We start from the raw sequence: 19238 nt of genomic DNA on the forward strand, positions 1-19238 counted from the left end.
TATTTCAGAATCTTAACAATAATAAAGTTGACTCCTATTCTTAGTTAATCGTAAATTGTTGTAATGTGTTAATGACTTGTGAATGTGATGCTCAGTTAACTTAAATGAACCAGGCTTGATGACGTATGCAGCCTACATATGCGACCTCCGGAGACGATTGCGAAATGGGCCATTTGTGGTTTACAGTAGAGAATAAGGTCACGCAGTGACATATCAGTTTTGTACTCTTCAAAACGCTCCATGTGATATGAATTTGCAGGTCAGAGTTCACCAGACTTGCGACCTGCTTAATATCATCACACAATGCATTTGAATGTAAGTCAATGGAACGAAAAGTCTAGTGTGACCGTCCCTTAAAGGCGGAGTCCACGATGTTTGAGAAACGCTTTGGAAAAGGAGACGGGCCGACTACCAAAACACACTTATAGCCAATCAGCAGTAAGGAGCGTGTCTACTAACCGACATCCTTGCCGGGTTGCGTATGTGTGGGGCGGGTCTATCAACAGAAGGTCCAGATTCTATTGGGGTAGGGGTGTGTTTGTTTAGGTGATTTCAAATATCAACATTGGCTTTTTCAAACATCGTGGACTCCGCCTTTAAGTCCTACTTGTGTGTGCCTCATACGTTCTAAAAATGAGGCTGTTGGCTTTTTGATTGGGCAAGCGTTTGGGCGGAAGTTTGATACCAGAGGTTTGCCTCTAGGCTGTACGGACGATTCCTTCTGCGCATGCCCAGGCTCCAAACTGACGTTTTTGCATAACGTGTCAGCGCCCATTGTCGTACATTTAACGTGTGGTTTATTACAATGGAAGGAGGCGGCATCGTGTCGTTCTATTTTTTTACACTCTATGCTCCTACTTCTAACCACAAAGTATTCTTCGTCTATTTCCTGGAAATCTAAATAATAACATTGCTGTTGCTAGCCATGCTAAAAAACTGCATAATCAAGGCTAATCTGGTTTGGTGGTCCTAGCTGGTCTCCTAGGCAGACCTGATTTGCTGGCTATAAAAGGGTTTGGGGTGGCTGGTCAAGCTTGAAGATCAATTAGACTGGCCAAAGTCCAACTCAGCGAGGATGGAGAACAGATAAGCCAGATATTCACTACGGAGAAATCTTTATTGCGATTCAAAAATGAAAGTAAAGGAAAGGAATGGTGTTAATTATTTTGTAAGACCTTAGAGACAAAAGAGACCTTGAACTACCCTATGCTGTGTATTATTTCTCTCTTTCTGAGTTATGGAAGAGGACTGGAAAGATTTAAGGAGTTTCCTCGGATGTTAAACCTTCCTGCTGGTGTCCTCCTCTGAGTGACGGCAACGGGGAACCCCGTGCAGTGAAGGCCAGGGCAGGTGACACGTGAGACCGGCCTTGTCGGGATATTACAAACATTAACACATTATAGAGAAGCCCTGTCGGTTCTGATTGTTTCCTTTTCCTGAAGTTCCAGCAACGATTGCACTGACAGCACACATGCCCGACATTTGGGAAGTAGATCTGCAGATTTTTGTGGTTGTGCCAAGCATTACACACGTTAGATTTTTCTTCTTTTTAATAGAGGGAGAGAAAGAAACAGAGACAAAACCTCTTGAAGAAAGGCTGCGACCCCCTCCTATGCTTTTGCAAACAGCATCTATCGAGTTTCAGCTCTGTAATTGCTTTGGCTCAGAACTTTGGTATTTTTTCCTCTTGATTTTCTTTTCATTGTCTTCCTCTTCTCATGAAAGAAACGGAAGGTGCTGTAGCCCTGATAAAGGAACAGTTTGCCTGAAGGTTTTCTCAGTCTAAACTAATGAAAGGGTACTGTACTTGTTGGATGACAATGTACAGTAAACTCTTTTGTATCTCTTATGTTTAACTCCTCTCATAAGAGAAGTGATGCCAGACTGGCAGGTGGATAAGGTCATTTTGTTTCCCTGTTTATGTTCATGTTCACCTGTCATTTCTGCTTAACTTTAGAGTAAAGTTGATTTATGGATTTTTCTTAATGTTCAAATTTTTTTTTTAAATATACTCTTTATAAAGCTCTCACAATGATAAATTTAAGTGTTGTAAGGTAAAATTTCACAGAAAATGTCAGTTTCACCTACTCGGGACAATTTTGCCTTCATTATCGCAGATGTATTGCCTGCAATATTAAAGGGACACTCCACTTTTTTAAAAAATATGCAAATTTTCCAGCTCCCCTAGGGTTAAACATTTGATCCTTACTGTTTTGGAATCCATTCAGCTGATCTCCGGGTCTGCCGTTACCACCTTTAGCATAGCTTAGCACAATCCATTGAATCTGATTAGACCATTAGCATCACGCTCAAAAATAGAGTTTCGATATTTTTCCTATTTAAAACTTGACTCTTCTGCAGTTACCCTGCTATTGAAGATACTAAGACGACTATTTTCGGCTGCGCGTAATATTGTTGCGCCTCCTGCACCAATGTTACGGCAGCAAAGTTCTTGATTATTACGCCAGAATGAGAGTATAGTCCTAGCCATATCTGCCTAGAAAATCCCAACTTTTATTTTCTGTCGTTCTTAGTATGCGATGTAACTACAGAAGAGTCAAGTTTTAAATAGGAAAAATATTGAAACTCTTTGGTCATTTTGAGCGTGATGCTAATGGTCTAATCAGATTCAATGGATTGTGCTAAGCTATGCTAAAAGTGCTAGCGCCAGACCCTGAGATCGGCTGAATGGATTCCAAAATAGTATAAATCAAATGTTTAACTCTAGGGGAGCTGCAAATGAGCATATTTTCAAAAAAAGCGGAGTGTCCCTTTAATGCAATAAATGCAATATTACCCCGGTTGTTAGTGAACTACGGCTTTGTGTAGTAAATGCCGCTCCATCTGAAAGCACGTAATGGCAATTTACTACTAAACACCGACCGGCATTACTGATGAGATGCGCATGACAATCGCATGCGATTTATCGTGCGGCCCTAGATCTACATGTAAAAGTATGTATGTACTGTGAGCTGCAATTTTATGTTTCAAACAGAGATTGCATTAGCTAAGCAAAAGTTATGAATTGCAGATTTTTATCCAACGGTAATGCTGTTATTTTTATCCAACGTTTATTAACAATACAATAATAACATAACATTGGTACCAGTATCTTATTATAGCCATGGGTGTATTTCAGAAACCGGGGTTATCTTACTATCAGCCAAACCCTGAACCCTTAACATAAAACCTGCTTGATCATGTATAGGTTCCGGGGACACCTGATAAGATTACGTTCATAACCAGTTCATTACCAGCTTTCTGGAATACACCCAAGATCAGCCTATTAATAGCTTACTAATATTTAACAAACATGTACAGATGTATGTATGTAAAATAAAGAAGAAATTATAGGATTGACATACAATAAATTAATAAGTAAATAAAACAGGGATACATTACATAAAAAATACATTAAAATACATTAAAATAAATACATAAATAAATTACCAGGATAAATTTGTTACTGAACACCTTGGAAAAAGTCCCATAAGGGAGCCCAAATACGCCAGAAAACATGAGATCTTAGATGCATATCAAGAGTTTTCTACAGGTGGAAATAGTAGCTGCTTGGCTCAGCCACATATTGACCAAATGTATCTGAGGAGTTGACCATAACAATAGTACACTTTTTTTTTGCTAAATATTTACAACAGTTCAGTATACTTTTTTGTCATGTAACATTTTATGGAGTCGAACAGAAGTCCTGTGAATAAATTTGCAACTTTGCTCATGGGCCGAAATTGAAGCACCTTTGGAGAAAACTTGCACAGATGGACGACCATCCTCATTACTAAAAGTTGAACCTAAATCCTTTTCTGCTGTTGCATAATTTTGACTGTAGGGTAGAAGAGAGTGTTTGATTTTAACACTTGCATGTTTTTTGCAGGTTTCTACTTCCTGTGATATAATCACACCATGCCTGAGGGGGCGGGCCGCGACAGCAAGAAAAGAAACAGCAACCAAGGTCAGACGCCAATCAAATATTACTGTAGGAAATCGAATTGAACAAAAACACACCTTATGTTGTGGTTGAGCTTTAAAAACACAAACGAGAAGCTGAGACAAGAAATATCTTTGCCAGCACAACCAAGATAGAAGTGTCTTGTAGGAATAAAACGATAACAATGATCAGGTTCAAAATTGGACATCGGGTGGTCTCCCTCTGAGAACTCCTGATATTTCTGGACCACAGCCTTCTCCTACTTTACACAGAATGGCTGCTTACATTATCAGTTCAAACAAACTGTGAAAGATGGCTGGAAATGTGCTGACAATCACCATTGTTTAGGGTTGGTCACCTCTCTTTGGAATGGGCTCTCTAAACAATCCGTGACTGAATTGTGTTCTGATCATGCAATGGCAATACGGAAACCAAATGGCACATTAAGAAAGACATTTTTATGTCAAGGGAAAACTGGAACATGTCAAGTTGCTGTCAATATGCAAAACATAACATCCCAGAAGAGCAATTTATATATCATAAAAATGACAAAACAACCTTAAAATGTACATGGCCAGATTTGGAAATGTATACAATCAACACCAAAAGAGAATTTTACAACTTCAGTTTACTAAAGAGATCAGGAAAGCAAAACATCACGAATACCTCATTTGGAGGGATGTTTTGATGTAAAGGCATGTCGAATAAAAACTTTTAAAGGTGCAGTGTGTAAAATTTAGCAGAATCTAGTGGTGAGGTTGCGAATTGCAACCAATGGCTCAGTCCACTGCTCACCCCTCGCTTTTGAAATGAATAGAGAAGCTACGATAGCCAACACCGAAAAAATATGTCATCGTTGGAGACAACTTAGTAAAAAAGTTTGTCCGTTAAGGGCTTCTGTAGAAACATGGTGTCACAAAATGGCGACTTCCATGTAAGGGGACCCGCGGTGTAAATAGATAAAAATGTCTCATTCTAAGTTAATAAAATCATAACGGTTCATTATAAAAGGTCTTTATACACCTCTGATAATATAGTTTTGTGTATTATTTTGCATTTCTGACAAGAGATCCTTCTAAAAATTACACACTGCGCCTTTAAATCTCTCTCATGCAAATAAAGTTAAATGGAGGTAATTTTCTCTTTAATGGGTGATTTAAAGTATGTTTATATTACATCCTTATATTACAGTATTTATCTAATATCAGAGATTTTGAACTCAAGTATTCATTTAAACACACAAAATGATTTAAGCTGTCCATATTACTTTTGCGGCTATATATAATATAAATCTATCTCAACGAATGTCTCATTTGTTTATTTTTGCAAAGTAATTCTATGAGAACATCTTATACCAGGCTGATAAATAACTGTGAATCCCAATTGAGGTCTCCATTAGGTCTCCTGATCTACAAAAGAGAAACTTCTAAGCATCAAAACATTCGCTGTGTACAAAAGTTAGACATTAACCTCAAATTGTGTCAGCCTGACCTTAGCGATCACATGTTAACTGGTGGTAGTAAGTTGCTGTGAGCACCTTAGCCTGTGTTTGGTTTCACCGCTTCCTGTGATGGGGTTATCAGGTGCAGACTGGCACCATACACACAGGAAGCATCTCAACAGATGGATGAGCACCAAAATGCTCTCGTACAGATAAACATGGTGCCATCAATCAATTCCTACAGTAAATGAAAGGGAGGGAAAAAAGATTAATTTAACATCCAACATCTAGGTCTACTACTTAAATTATTTTAATTTATAGCTTACTGATGTCATAGGCATTACTGTTTATGCACATAGGAGGACAGTTCTACTTAATGTTATAGATATTCAAGATGGCGTGGTGGATAAATCTTATGAAAACCTGTTAACAAGTCATATTTTACACTTAGAAAATAACGTAATACATTTTTCTTGACGAAAAATAAAGCAACTATTTATACATCATGGTAGGTTTGCTTGCACTGTTAGTGCCTATATTAATAAAAACAAAACATTCTTGTGTTACAGTATTTTACTGTAATATAATAAAACATGTCCAGGGCATTTTCAATAGAATTTAAGTATGTTTTGTTTGCGGCGTCTTCCAAGTATATTTCTCACAAGTTTGTCAACTTTCAAAACGAAGTGGTTTTGTGGCGTGCACGCTGATACGCCCTTAGACAGGAAGCCTCTCTAGAAGCAGAAGTGTAAATGAGACTAATACCTTTTACGTACATAAGACACCAATGGGTGTGCGATTCCTGTAATGTGCGATCGATTCAGTCATTTACAGAATAAGTTTAAGTTGAAATGAATACATAAAGGATGTTATTTGCACATGTTATGTGCTTTAAATCAGTTGAGGACTGAAGTGAGAGGATATATACGGGTGGTCATTGCAGCTGGTGTCCTATGGCTGATTGACTGCTGTGCAGATCAGGTATGCGATATCTTTCTCTTGGCTTTCACTTACATGGGCAATGGCCAAATGATCTTCACAGATCTCCATGATCTATATAACAGACATGGTTCTCTGTTAGTACTTTAGGAGGTGAGCCTTGTTAAAGTTAAACTATGATATGACTTGTTTTTCAATTTAACAGTTCATAGAATAAGCACAATATTTTTGGTAGAAATACCAGAGTTATTTGATGATTAGTTGTTGTAAAAAGTATATACTGACTAACAATTTATCACAATTATTTGCACAAATTACCTTACATTATTTCAAGATCGATGTCATTTGGAAAGTATTGAATGGAAATGAGCTCTAATGTATTGGTTTGATTGCTAAAACAGCTGTGCAATTAATCGATTCATTCCATTTTCCATGTAGAGTCATATAATTATGAGAAACAGTATACTGTATGTGTTGGCATATACATGTTCATTAATCTTATCTATAACCCTTACACCCACTCACTTAAAGAGATTTTGTTGGACACCCCAAGCCATTTATCCACTTTAATTCAAGTTTATTCAGGCTAAGAAGAGCTTTAGGCTAAAGCCATCTTCTGCATATGATAGAGACACATGTACGGTTCTTCAATGGCACGTGAACGTTTCTGACTGCATGCCCAAGTAGTGATGGAGAGCGATGTCTGTTTGCTTTTGTTCCAGAGGATGCATTAGGTTTACATTGTCACACATCATGCATCTGTCTGGGTGAATTTATGTCATGCTTTGAAGAGACTAAATGCTTTTACAATGAGTACAAGTTATATACTTAGGCATTGAATGACGGCAAAAGATAGCCATATCAGTGATCTTTGTCTGGCTGTGGTGGGCTTAACAATCTTTTTTTTCTAATTTTCACATTTTTTCATTTGCGACTGCCGCCACAGTGGTGCTGATCTTGGATCGGCTCCAGCAAAAGATAAACACATGCCTTCATGTAGTTTATGAGTGCGTTTAAATCAAATTCAGGCAATCAATATTACCAAAATGCTTTTGCGTATGAACGCGAGAGAGAAAGGTTTCAGCTAACGGTCAGACGACATACATGATGGATTATAGGCAGGCTTGGCGAGCAAGAAAGCGCAGAGAGTAACAGTTGGCTGGGTCGCCCAGCTAGGTCAGAGGAAATGGAGGATTGTTCTTCTCTGTAACTAGGCCGCTATTGTAACCACCCCTGCCCGGCATTCAGCCTTTAAACAGTGCCAATCTTTTTAGCGCTCCGTATCGGCCGGCGTTCTTTCACTTGTCTTGTCGACCAGACTGTTGTGTTCGGTTGTGATACGGTGCAGATCTTCAGGGAGAACATTGTTGGTTTTTGTTTTTCTGGTTCATTGAGGGTGTGACTGATTGAGGTTTTCAGGTTTAATCGTCCAACAAATTGTTGCCAGGAAGTTGTGATTTTTGTTTCCTGTCTTTACAGGGCGTGCTCGTATCTTATGCGCGACAGTCTTAGATCACACTGTTCTGCGGGTTTGCTGCAAATCGGTGTGATTTGTAGTTTTGCAGTGTCACATGTTTTGAGTTGCACCCCTTTCCTGTGAGGCACATATTTGCGCATTATTAGCACTGTGTCCTTTTATAGAATTTAAATGTGTATTAGAATAATGGAATTACAAATGAAGAGCTCAGATGCAAAACCCTGCAAAAGTGCATCTGATTTCACTCTCTTCCTGAAACGCACAGATTTGGAAAGCTCTGTGTTCCTGATTGGCCAGCTAATCTGTACGTTGTGATTGGTCTGAATACCTCTGATGTCAGCCGGAAATGTGACGCTCTTTACCATGTTTGAAAGATTTGTGCGCAATGCAATGCTAACAGAAGTTAGCTTACAGGCTGAGTCCGAAGCGGGAGGAATTATGATAATGTCGGTCTTTACTACATCACCAATCCGAGGAAGTAAACTGTTGCCTACAATCCATGTTTGTTGTAGTCCAAGAAAAGAGATTTACGTTGGAAACGATAACTCGAGTCATTGTTTACTTTAGGGTTTGTACCTTTTGCATATCGTTAACATGTACTAATACATACTTACACACCAAAGGAAATGTAAAATCGTGAATCGGACCATTGGTGCTCTTTAAAGGCAATACAAAGGTGTTTTAGTCTGTAAATGGAATGAGTTATTTTCACAAATGTCACTTCACTTAGTAAGTACAAACATGTCGTCTTCTGAGACAACGTAGGGATGAAATGCGCTCTGTAGAACTGTTTGCTCGTTAAGGGTTACTGTAGAACATGACAGCGACTTTCACATAAGGGGACACGCGGTGTATGTAGATAAACCGGCTCATTCTAAGGTGACAAAAACAATACAGTTCATTTTGTAAGGTCTTTATACACCATATTATATTGCATTTCTGTCAAGAGATCCTCCTAAAACTTACAATACACATTTAAAGTGGATCTATTTCATCGCACTAAAGGTACAAAAGCTTTGACTGGGATGCTACCCTTATAAAAGGTCCTAATATGTGCCATTTAGGGACCGATATGTATACATTTCATACCAATTTGTGCCCTTGAGGTACTACACACTCTTTAGGTACAAAGGTATACTTTAGAAATGTTACCAAACCAGTGCCAGATTTGGTACCTTTTTCAAAGTGTGTCATGCCTTACAGGCTTACAATAAGAACCTTTTATTGCTCAGACAGAGGTTGGTGATATTTTCATTTATGAATTAACTTTGCTGTAACTTTGACCAGATGGAAAATCGAAAACCTCTTTAAAACAGACCAGCTTAAACAGCAAATCATTCTAGTTTGGTCTTTTTCTTCCAAAATAATAATAGCAAAGATAATTCAATCTTGGACGTATTTGATGAGAACTGTTTGAGTTCATATTAAAATCTCTCATATCTGAATGCATATTTAGAAATCTTGGCATAAAGACGACTTCAACAGTAACAACATAAACAAACGGCTTTCGTGGAACAGACTGAACTTTCGATAAACTTGCACAAAGAATCAATAATACGCAAAGAGTCCTTTTAGAGTAGTTTATTTCTGATAACTAGCCATATAAAAAACATGTAGATTACCTTAGTTAAAAAAAATTATAGCTAAAGTCCATCTAAAACTACACTGAGCTAATGTTGCTGTGTAAAATCAATGTTAACTACAGATCAGCTGCCAAACCTCTCTTCACATAGCAGTGATCTATGAACGTCTCCCCTCGTCTTTAGGAAACCCAAATATTTGTTATTTTCAATGAGGTGTTTGTTCCAGAGTTCAGTGTAGACACTAGTCAGACCATTAAACAAAGACCAGAAGTTAAGTTCTGTCCAGATGCGTAAGCGTGACAATGCGTGTGCGTCCACAGAGACCTAGTGTCATCTAGATCTAGAGATATAAGCAAAGTCTTAATTTGCTCTCTGTTAGTCTCATTCCTGTCTTTGAGAAAAAAAATTATTTCAAGAGATGCAATTTTTGTCACTCCTGTTTGTTTTCATATTAAAGATACCATAATATTCTATTATTCAATCCTCACTGGTCTCTGTACATTTTCACACTAACTTTACATGTTTCTCTTCTCACCGCAGTTGCCAAGCGTCCCTCCTCCGTGTCCTCGCTGAGTGGGATCGTGAGCCGTATGGCCTCCTCAGGGGGTGCGTCCCGCGGGAGCTGCACTTCTGTGAACACGGTGTGCTCCGACAGCGATCGCGGTGCCAGTCTTAGCTCCTCCGCCTCATCTGCCTCGCTGCAGGATGGACACTCCTCGTCCTCATCCTCGTCGCTCCCCTACGGAGCCGTGCCGTCCTACCCTGGCCCTCAGCGTAATGGCTCCGACATCAGTCTAGATCTTACGCCTCTCTCCCTACTGACGGGAACCGGTCCACTACCTGCCTCAACATCACCGATGCCCAAACTCTCTCGCCTGGAGCGTGTGGCACTGGAGATAGTGGAAACCGAGCAGGCCTATGTGAGGGACCTCAAGAGCATCGTGGAGGTTAGGACTCTTTGTACCTATATGTTATCCTGTCTGTAAATTTAAAGTTTAAAGACTTTTTTCATGTTTAAGTGCTATGATTGGGTCCCCAGTGCTTCTATCAACTTAGAAAATGTGAAAAAGATCAACCCAGTAACTTAGTTTTGGTAAACCATTCTCTGCAAGCATGTGAATTCAATGAGGTCATTGAAATTTGGCTCCCCTTGTGATGTCAGAAGGGGATAATACCGCCCCTTAATCTGCACTATCCATCCACAGCACTGCCATTTAGTGCAGAGGTCAACTCATTTGCATTCTAAAGGACACACCCAAAAATTGCACATTTTTGCTCACACCTACATAGTGTCAATTTTAACATGCTATAATAAATTATTTGTGCGGTATTTTGAGCTAAAACTTCACATACACACTCTGGGGACACCAAAGACTTATTTGACATCTTAAAAAAGGCTAAAGTCTCATTATATAATAATGAGATTTGGAGTTTTTACAGACTGTATTACCTATTATGTCATTCTGTAATGCAGCGTACTCAGTCCCTACAGAAAAACGGGATTATGCGGTTGCATGTTTCAACGCATAATCAGCCAAAGTCTGCATATTAATGCGGAGGCCGCATTTTTTCAAAAACGCCATATTTTCCCAGCATAAATTGCATTTCTGTGCGTAAAATATGCGGGGCTTGCATGATTTCAGAATCCCCCGCATTTTCGTAGCAAAAATCACATATATCTTAGCAGAAAGTTAAAAATGTTGCATTTACTTCACACAAGCGCAGCCATGTCCCCTGTTGCCATGGGAACGTTATGAATTGACGTGATTATGTAAGCTGCAAACAGTTTTGGCAAGTTCCCGCAGTTTTGGCAAGTTCCCGCAGTTTTGGCAAGTTCCCGCAGTTTTGGCAAGTTCCCGCAATTTTCGCAGTTCCCGCAATTTTCGCCAGGTCCCGCAATTTTCGCATGTTTGCCCGCAACAATCACAAAAAACTTTTTCTGGAAGGACTGTACAATGATACACAATAATAGCTATTGCAAACATTTACCTCAGCTGAGAAGTTGATGTTGGGACTTATAATCACATTTTATAATCACATTTATATCTATTTGATTACATAATGAAATGTAGACACTTTTATATTACTACTGGGGCTCGGTAAGGCAGACTGGGCAAACAAATCATAGACTTAAATTGAAAAGTGATCCAAAAATGTTAAGCATTTCTTACTAATAAAGGACGTTATGAAATAGTTGGCCATGGGTTTTAATAAGAATAGAATTTAGCTCATTTAGGCTTAATTTTCTTAAAGAAGATCATTTATTATAAATAATATTTTCACTTGTCCAGAAACCCACCCAGAAGGCTGTAGAAAAACTCATTCATCCAAGCATTAATATCATCACGTCTCCTCGCCTGCCCCCCACCTGGTATGTAATCCTGAACTAAAAAAAATGGCATCAGAGAAAGCGGAGTCTTTTCTCAGTGCCAGCGGCGATTTTAAATGTGATCATTGTGAGTTTCTGCCGTGCCATTCATCACACTTTCAGGTGGAGCGGAGAGGATCATGGCAGTGGATGAAAGCTGCAGTAAATTCAAACCGTCACTTCAAACGCATCTTTGCGCTGCTTTTCACTCGCCTGCCGCCGATCCGGGACAATGAAGAGGCTGTTTCTCGCTGTTTCGAACATGCACACAAATCAGAGCATGCTGTAAATATAAGAGGCTCTTTGTGGATGGCTCTCAACACATGCATCATATTTCAATGCACAGGTTGCTGGAAGATCAGACCTCTGTGCTTACCTCCAACAGAGATCATGGACATTTAGCAAAACCAGACACGGCATGTCAGTGCTCCTTTAGCTTAATTGAAAGTGCATTAGCAGCTCATGGGAACACGCATACGGATAAAATGTATACTGCCAGTTGGATAAATGGGCATTTACATAAATCTTTCATTCAAAAATTGCTAAATCCTATCTCTATGACATATTGCACAGGTCTAGATTAATGCTGATCTTACCTTAAGGTCTGAAAGGAGGTTAAGAGGGTTTACATATTCAAGTGAAAGGGGTCTTTATGATTGTGGTTGATCACAAAAGCTTATACAAGCCTTTGAACTCGAAGGTGTGGGTCTCTGACAGCAAAGAATCATGGGCATGAAAGCCGGAGGTTGGGGAATGCCTGAAATGTAATTCTTTTACCCTTTTGCTGATGGTTTATTTGAAGTCAAACATTTCGTGAGCCAATAAAAAGAGAAGGCATGCAAGCTTTTTGAAGAGATGCCTCGAGATCAAATGTCCATAAATTGGTTGTTGACAGACAGGATCTTGCAGAGGAATGCTGCTGTTTTATCAATCTGTTGTCGCAAAATGCAGGCTGAGTGCTGGATGGTTTTGGGGATAAAGTGCTGAGTCTGAGAGATATGTGTGTGTGTGTGTGTGTGTATGATGTCTGATTGGAGTCATACTTAGTTGGGCTCAGCATCTATTAGTAAGAGCCGTCTGGTTTTGATAGAAGGCATAACAAAGAATGATGTCAGGCTTGCTGGAAACAAGAGCCCATCATATAATGAGCGTGAGCTCAGAGTCTTTTTGTCTTTTGTCTGTGTTGGTTATTTTAAGGTTGTGAACTGTCGTTTGGTGGAGTTCAGGTATGATGTGAGTTTTGTTGGTTTGTGTGTTTGGGGGACGTTTAGGGGAGTAGGACTGAGAGATTCCCCTCTTTGTTTCAGCTGTATTTTGGCCAAACAGGACAGGAAATTAGGGGATAAGGGGAGCTTGGCTGTAACCCCCATTCTGGGGCACAAGCAGAGTTGGAGAGGGGCTGTACATGAGAAGAGAGAGGGACCCATTCCTTTCCAAACACCACATTGACCTAGTTTTACAGACAAAGACCCTGTACGTGCGTGTAACTTCAGACTGTACGTCTTTTCTTCTTTCTGGCTGTCTTTTCCTGTTTTTTATTCCATCTGTCTTTTTGTCTGTTGTCTTGTCTGTCTGACTGACTTTCTGTCTGTCTGTCTGTCTGTCTGTCTGTCTGCCTCTCTCCTTTTTACTGTCTGTCTTTTCTTATTTCTGTCTGTCTTTTCCTGTTTTTTTTATTCCATCTGTCTGTGTTCTGTCTGTCTGTCTATCTGTCTGACTTTCTTTCTTTATGTTTGTCTGTCTGTCTCTCTTCTTTTTTCTGTCTGTCTTTTCCTGTTTTTTATTCCATCTGTCTTTTTGTCTGTTGTCTGACTTTCTTTCTTTCTGACTGTCTGTCTGTCTGTCTTCCTCTCTTCTTTCTGTCTGTCTTTTCCTGTTTTTTTCCATCTGTCTTTCTGTCTTGTCTGCCTGCCTGTCTGTCTGTCTGACTTTCTTTCTGTCTGCCTGCCGGCCTGTCTGCCTCTCTCCTTTTTGCTGTCTGTCTTTCTTATTTCTGTCTGTCTTTTCCTGTTTTTTTATTAAATCTGTCTTTTTGTCTGTTGTCTTGTCTGTCTGTCTGTCTTTCTGTCTGTCTGCCTCTCTCCTTTTTGCTATCTGTCTTTTCTTATTTCTGTCTCTCTTTTCCTGTTTTTTATTTCATCTGTCTTTTTGTCTGTCTGTCTGCCTGCCTGTCTGCCTCTCTTCTTTTTTCTGTCTGCCTCTCTTCTTTCTGTCTGTCTTTTCCTGTTTTTTATTCCATCTGTCTTTTTGTCTTGTCTGCCTGCCTGTCTGTGTGTCTGTCTGACTTTCTGTCTGCCGGCCTGTCTGCCTCTCTCCTTTTTGCTGTCTGTCTTTCTTATTTCTGTCTGTCTTTTCCTGTTTTTTATTCCATCTGTCTTTTTGTCTGCTGTCTTGTCTGTCTGTCTGTCTGTCTGACTGACTTTTTTCTTTCTGTTTGTCTGTCTGTCTGTCTTGCCTGTCTGCTTCTCTTCTTTTTTCTGTCTGTCTTTTCCTGTTTGTTATTCCATCTGTCTTTTTGTCTGTTGTCTGACTTTCTTTCTGACTGTCTGTCTGTCTGTCTGTCTGTCTGTCTCTATTCTTTCTGTCTGTCTTTTCCTGTTTTTTTCCATCTGTCTTTTTGTCTGTTGTCTTGTCTGTCTGTTTGTCTGACTTTCTGTCTGTCTGTCTGTCTGTCTGTCTGTCTGTCTGTCTGCCTGCCTCTCTTCTTTTTTCTGTCTGTATTTTCCTGTTTTTTATTCCATCTGTCTTTTTGTCTGTGTTCTGACTGTCTGTCTGTCTGTCTGTCTGTCTGCCTGTCTGTCTCTATTCTTTCTGTCTGTCTTTTCCTGTCTTTTATTCCATCTGTCTTTTTGTCTTGTCTTGTCTTGTCTGTCTGTTTCTTTCTTTCTGTTTGCCTCTGTTCTTTTTTCTGTCTGTCTGTCTGTCTTTTATTCCATCTGTCTGTTTGCCTTTCTTACAGTTTCTTTCCGTCTGTCTGCCTGCCTGTCATCTTTCTTCTTTCTGTCTGTCTTTTCTTCTGTCTGTCTGTCTGTCCACCTCACTTCTTTTTTTGTCTGTCTTTTTGTGTCTGCCTGCCTCTCTTCTTTTTTGTCTTTAATTCTGTCTGTTTCTGTCTTTCTTTTTTTCTTCTTATTTGTCGTTCTGTCTGTCTTTGTCTGTTTGTTTGTCTGTTTGTCTGTCTGCCTTTCTCACAGTTTCTTTCTTTCTGTCTGTCCGCCTCTCTTCTTTTTTTCTGTCTGTCTTTTCTTCTCTCTTGTCTGTTTTTTTCTGTCTGTCTGTCTGCCTTTCTTACAGATTCTGCCTGTCTGTCCGTCTGTCTGTCTGCCTTTTTTTACACTTTCTTTCTGACTGTCTGTCCTTCTCTCTTCTCTTTTCTGTCTGTCTTTTCTTCTCTCTTGTCTGTTTTTTTCTGTCTGTCTGTCTGTCTGTCTGCCTTTCTTACAGATTCTGCCTGTCTGTCCGTCTGTCTGTCTGTCTGTCTGCCTGCCTTTTTTACAATTTCTTTCTGTCTGTATGTCTGTCTGTCTATCCACCTATCTCCTTTTTTGTCTGTCATTTCCTTACTTTTATCCCATCTGTGTTTTTGCCTGTCTTTCTACCTTTCTTACAGTTTCTGTTTGTCTGCCTGTCTGTCTGTTTACCTCTCTTCTTTTTTTTCTTTCTGTCTGTCTTAGGGATGCTCATATCAGTTAATTTTCCTGACAGACAACTGTATCTTCTAAACCGAACATTAACCGTTAACTTATAAGATTTTAAAAAGAAATTGTCATTGAGTAAAAATACAGTTGACGGTTGACTGTGAACTAGTAAAAACAAAACATTTAATTTGAACGTGCAAACAGCAGCGACAGATCTACAACAGAACCAGGATTCATACATTATCAGATATTCACGCAACATTACCTTATTAAAATGCACGCGATCGGTCCAGAGGATTAATATCCAAAGGGCAGATTGTCTCCGTTTCATCTACCACAGTGGTCATTTCTAAAGCAGGACTCTTTTCAGAAAGTTTTGGTTTTGCATCGTCTTTCTCCGTTTGTGCCAAAAGAGAGATGTTTATGGACAGGGTCAGAGGCCATCAGCGAACGTCTATCCGGATGTGCGCAAGACGGACCGCGTCATCTTGCGCGGATACGCGCGCGTGTCTCCGTTCAGCTTCCAAACACGCATACAAATGATTTCTCATACAAATGATTACTTTATCAGACCGTCAGGGCAGCAATAAGTTGTGTCATTTACAGGACATTCACAAATTAAAGATAGAAAAGTGGCGAAATGTCTGTCGGCTCATGACGACACGCACCATGTATTAACAAATATTTTTTTATTTTAACTGATAATGTTAATTGGTCATAAATTCTTACCTTCGGTTAATGGTTAAACGGTCAATGTGAACATCCCTAGTCTGTCTTTTCCTGTCTTTTATCCCATCCGTCTTTTTGTCTGTTGTCTTTCTTTTCTTTCTTTCTGTCTGTTGTCTTTTCCCTGTTTGTCTTTCTTTGTTCTTTCTTATTTGTCTTTCTGTCTGTCTTTCTTTCTCTGTCTCATTCTGGTCCATATCTCATATGTGAACAGTTATGTTTTGCTTTTTGCTGGACTGACTGTCATTACACACTTTGTTGCACACGCTCTAGTAAGTAATTTCTGTGAGAAAGCATCTGCCAAGAAAATGTGCTTGCAACTTATTATTTCTTTGTCTGCTGCCGGTCTCACTCGTCTCTCATACTGTCCTTTCATAACTCACGGTGTAATCCTCCGATTTCCCCTCACCTCCTGGATTTTCACTCTTCCCTGTATAATCACTCATCTCTTCATCTACCTCTCCAGTTTGCCATGTGTCACAGTCACGAGAGATGATCATTCGGGGGAATTCTCTTCAGCCTTTGGCGGAGTGTAAATCAATGTAATTACAGTGTCCGACTTCTCTCTGCTTTTGAAAGGTGCTGAATGCGCCGTTTCCTCATTTTCTGGCTCTTTTTTGCCCCCAACTCAGTATGTTTGCCTTCCCAGACGTCTTGTGGCTCTGGAAACAAACAAAGAAGAAAAAGAGCTCGTGTTTTATGGTCCAGGAATGTGTATAAAGAGAATCCCTTATAAAGCCAGCCTGTCTAACATGCCTCGTGTGTTTATTTGTAGCTGTATTTATTGTAACAGTAGACTTTTTCTAGGTTTTGTTTAACTTGGTGGCCTTCTTTTGTTGGCTTTAATGTCCGGATTTTCTCTCGGGAGAATGTAACTGCCATCGTTGGCACTCCAAGTGTTTTGTTGGCGCTTCTCGCGGTCTGGTGAAACTGGTTTGTTTATTGATTACAAGGAAGTTGGTTTTGGTTTATAGTCTCGATAATTAAGGGTTAATGAGGCCAAGCACTGATAAAGTGTGTGATGCAGTGATAAAGGATAGCATTGTTTAACTTCATAGTCCAGCAGCCAGAAACCAGACCGCCCGGATTATATTTCAGTTTTTGGTCTCTGTTAAACCCAAATTAGATTTAAAATATGATTAACAGTTTGATTAAATCAAAAACACATTTTAAATGGCAAAAAAAATGCATTATCAAAACCACTTGAAGTGGGAAACTGCTCTACCCCAACATTATTGTTTTAGTACTGTAAATGATAGCTAATAATTAAGCTGTGCTGCCGACTAGTGACACATTCCATTTCACAAAACAATCACACAGAAGATCATTCACAATATCTTAAATATTTACTCCAAAATAAAACCTGTATTTGGAGCTGACACGTTTGGTGACCCCTGCTATACTGATATGTGTTTCCCTTGCCAAAGACTTTGTGTGGCACAATAAAAAGGCTATTTTCTCATGAGACCGACGCTTGACATTTTTCATTTCGGAGTTGAAAGCGCAAAGAGGGAAAATATAAATATTGGGGTTGCATGCTTTTGCTTTCCCATAGCGCTTTTCATGTTTACACTATAGATCATCCAAAGACTCAGTTGTGGCTTCCACAGTAATTTCATTACCAATTCATGGTGTTGGGAGATCATTTGGAGGTAAAGGTCGCATCCTGCTGTGATGGACCGATTTATAGTCAAAATTTGACTTAAAATCGAGAAAATCGGCTATGTGGAAAATGTAATGCAATTGAATTTAATAGCATTTCACATGTCTCACGAGTTTTCAGAATTGCAAAGTAAAACAAATTTGAATGTGAAAATACCCAGTATGGTTTCACTGAGGTCATCTTTCTCTGGTTCTCTCTCTCAGGATTATCTTGGCTGCATTATTGACTGTGGTGACTTGCCTCTCAAACCCGAGGAGGTCAGCACCCTCTTCTGCAACATTGAGGACATCTATGAGTTTAACAGGTGGGTGTCTGCTTTTTGCATTCTCTCGCTTTTTTTCTCTCTAGTCTTTTAAAGGAACAGTTCACTCAAAAATAAAGGTTCTGAAGCCATACGTTAACATGTTGGGGGAACGAATTGTTCTGTTATACATATAACATATAACGTATAACATGATATGAAACTTTTATAATGCTTTTGCACTTCCCATTCGTTGCAAATGCATGGAAAAATAGACAACTTCTCCATCTGCGTTCAATGAGGAAAAAAAATGGTTTTGGAAGAACATAAAAGTGAAAAAAAAATAGCAGAATTGTCATTTTTGGGTGAACTGTTTCTTTAAATCTCAGGTCACGTACATCTTTCTGGGTGGCGGCCACAGGGGTGTCTGTTGAATCTGTCTCTGACACAATGGCTGGCCTGTGTTCTGATCTGTCCCACCGTAAGGGACGATGTACAGATGTCAGCCAACTGTGAGAGTATATATTCATTCTGATCCAGTCCAGCACACCGTCCCTTGACTGCTGACTTGTTTCGCATTGCACTTCATAAGACACTGACTTGGCCTTTATCATAACTTTAAAAAAATATTAAAGATACGCAGCATATGGTTTATTACACTGTGAGGTCATGCATGGTAACCTGGATAATTTTGTTTGTCTGGTTACGCGTCTGCTTCATTGCAATTGACACGCCGTGTTTATTTCAGACCCAGATTTAGTCAATTTTCTGCATTCTTTTCTGCATTATTTATTGTTGATATACGAGTGTTTAAGAGTGTTAGGAACATTTGTTAGTTCCCACAGAAACATTTTATTGCTCAGATGTTGCTCATTTATAACTTGAAGTTTTTTATCTGTCATTTAGGTATCAACTTTGTCTTGCGCGTTTCTCCTGTTAAATTTTTTAAAAATGTTCCCTGTTGAAAAATCCTGGAATGCAGAAGACTGAATCAAGATACTCTTTGAGCTCTCCAACCAGTCGATCTCATTTCCACTTTACTTACTTTACTTAGAGTTTTGCATTGGCAGCGCACAAAGTCATGGAAGTGATCACACATAAGTTGCTCATCTGTCAAATACATAAATGTAAATGCATAAATGCATGTTCAGACATGGCTGCTGGGCGCATGTGAGCGTATGTGTGAGCGCTGAGGTCCTGGGAAGAAATCTTTTCATAC

At 39.4% G+C, this 19238-nt stretch overlaps 1 protein-coding gene across 1 annotated transcript in view; it reads left to right on the forward strand.

The window, feature by feature from the left end:
* The window catches only part of LOC129438834 (uncharacterized), a 50577-nt gene that overhangs the window by 7781 nt on the left and 23558 nt on the right, over positions 1 to 19238 (forward strand). The window contains exons 2-4 of the mRNA XM_073863347.1: positions 3890 to 3967; positions 9924 to 10330; positions 17982 to 18082. Coding sequence (XP_073719448.1) covers positions 3919 to 3967; positions 9924 to 10330; positions 17982 to 18082 — 557 coding nt within the window. The 5' untranslated portion in view covers positions 3890 to 3918. The remainder of the gene's footprint in view (positions 1 to 3889; positions 3968 to 9923; positions 10331 to 17981; positions 18083 to 19238) is intronic.

The sequence above is a fragment of the Misgurnus anguillicaudatus genome, chromosome 24, assembly GCF_027580225.2.
Source record: "Misgurnus anguillicaudatus chromosome 24, ASM2758022v2, whole genome shotgun sequence".
Taxonomy (NCBI): domain Eukaryota; kingdom Metazoa; phylum Chordata; class Actinopteri; order Cypriniformes; family Cobitidae; genus Misgurnus; species Misgurnus anguillicaudatus.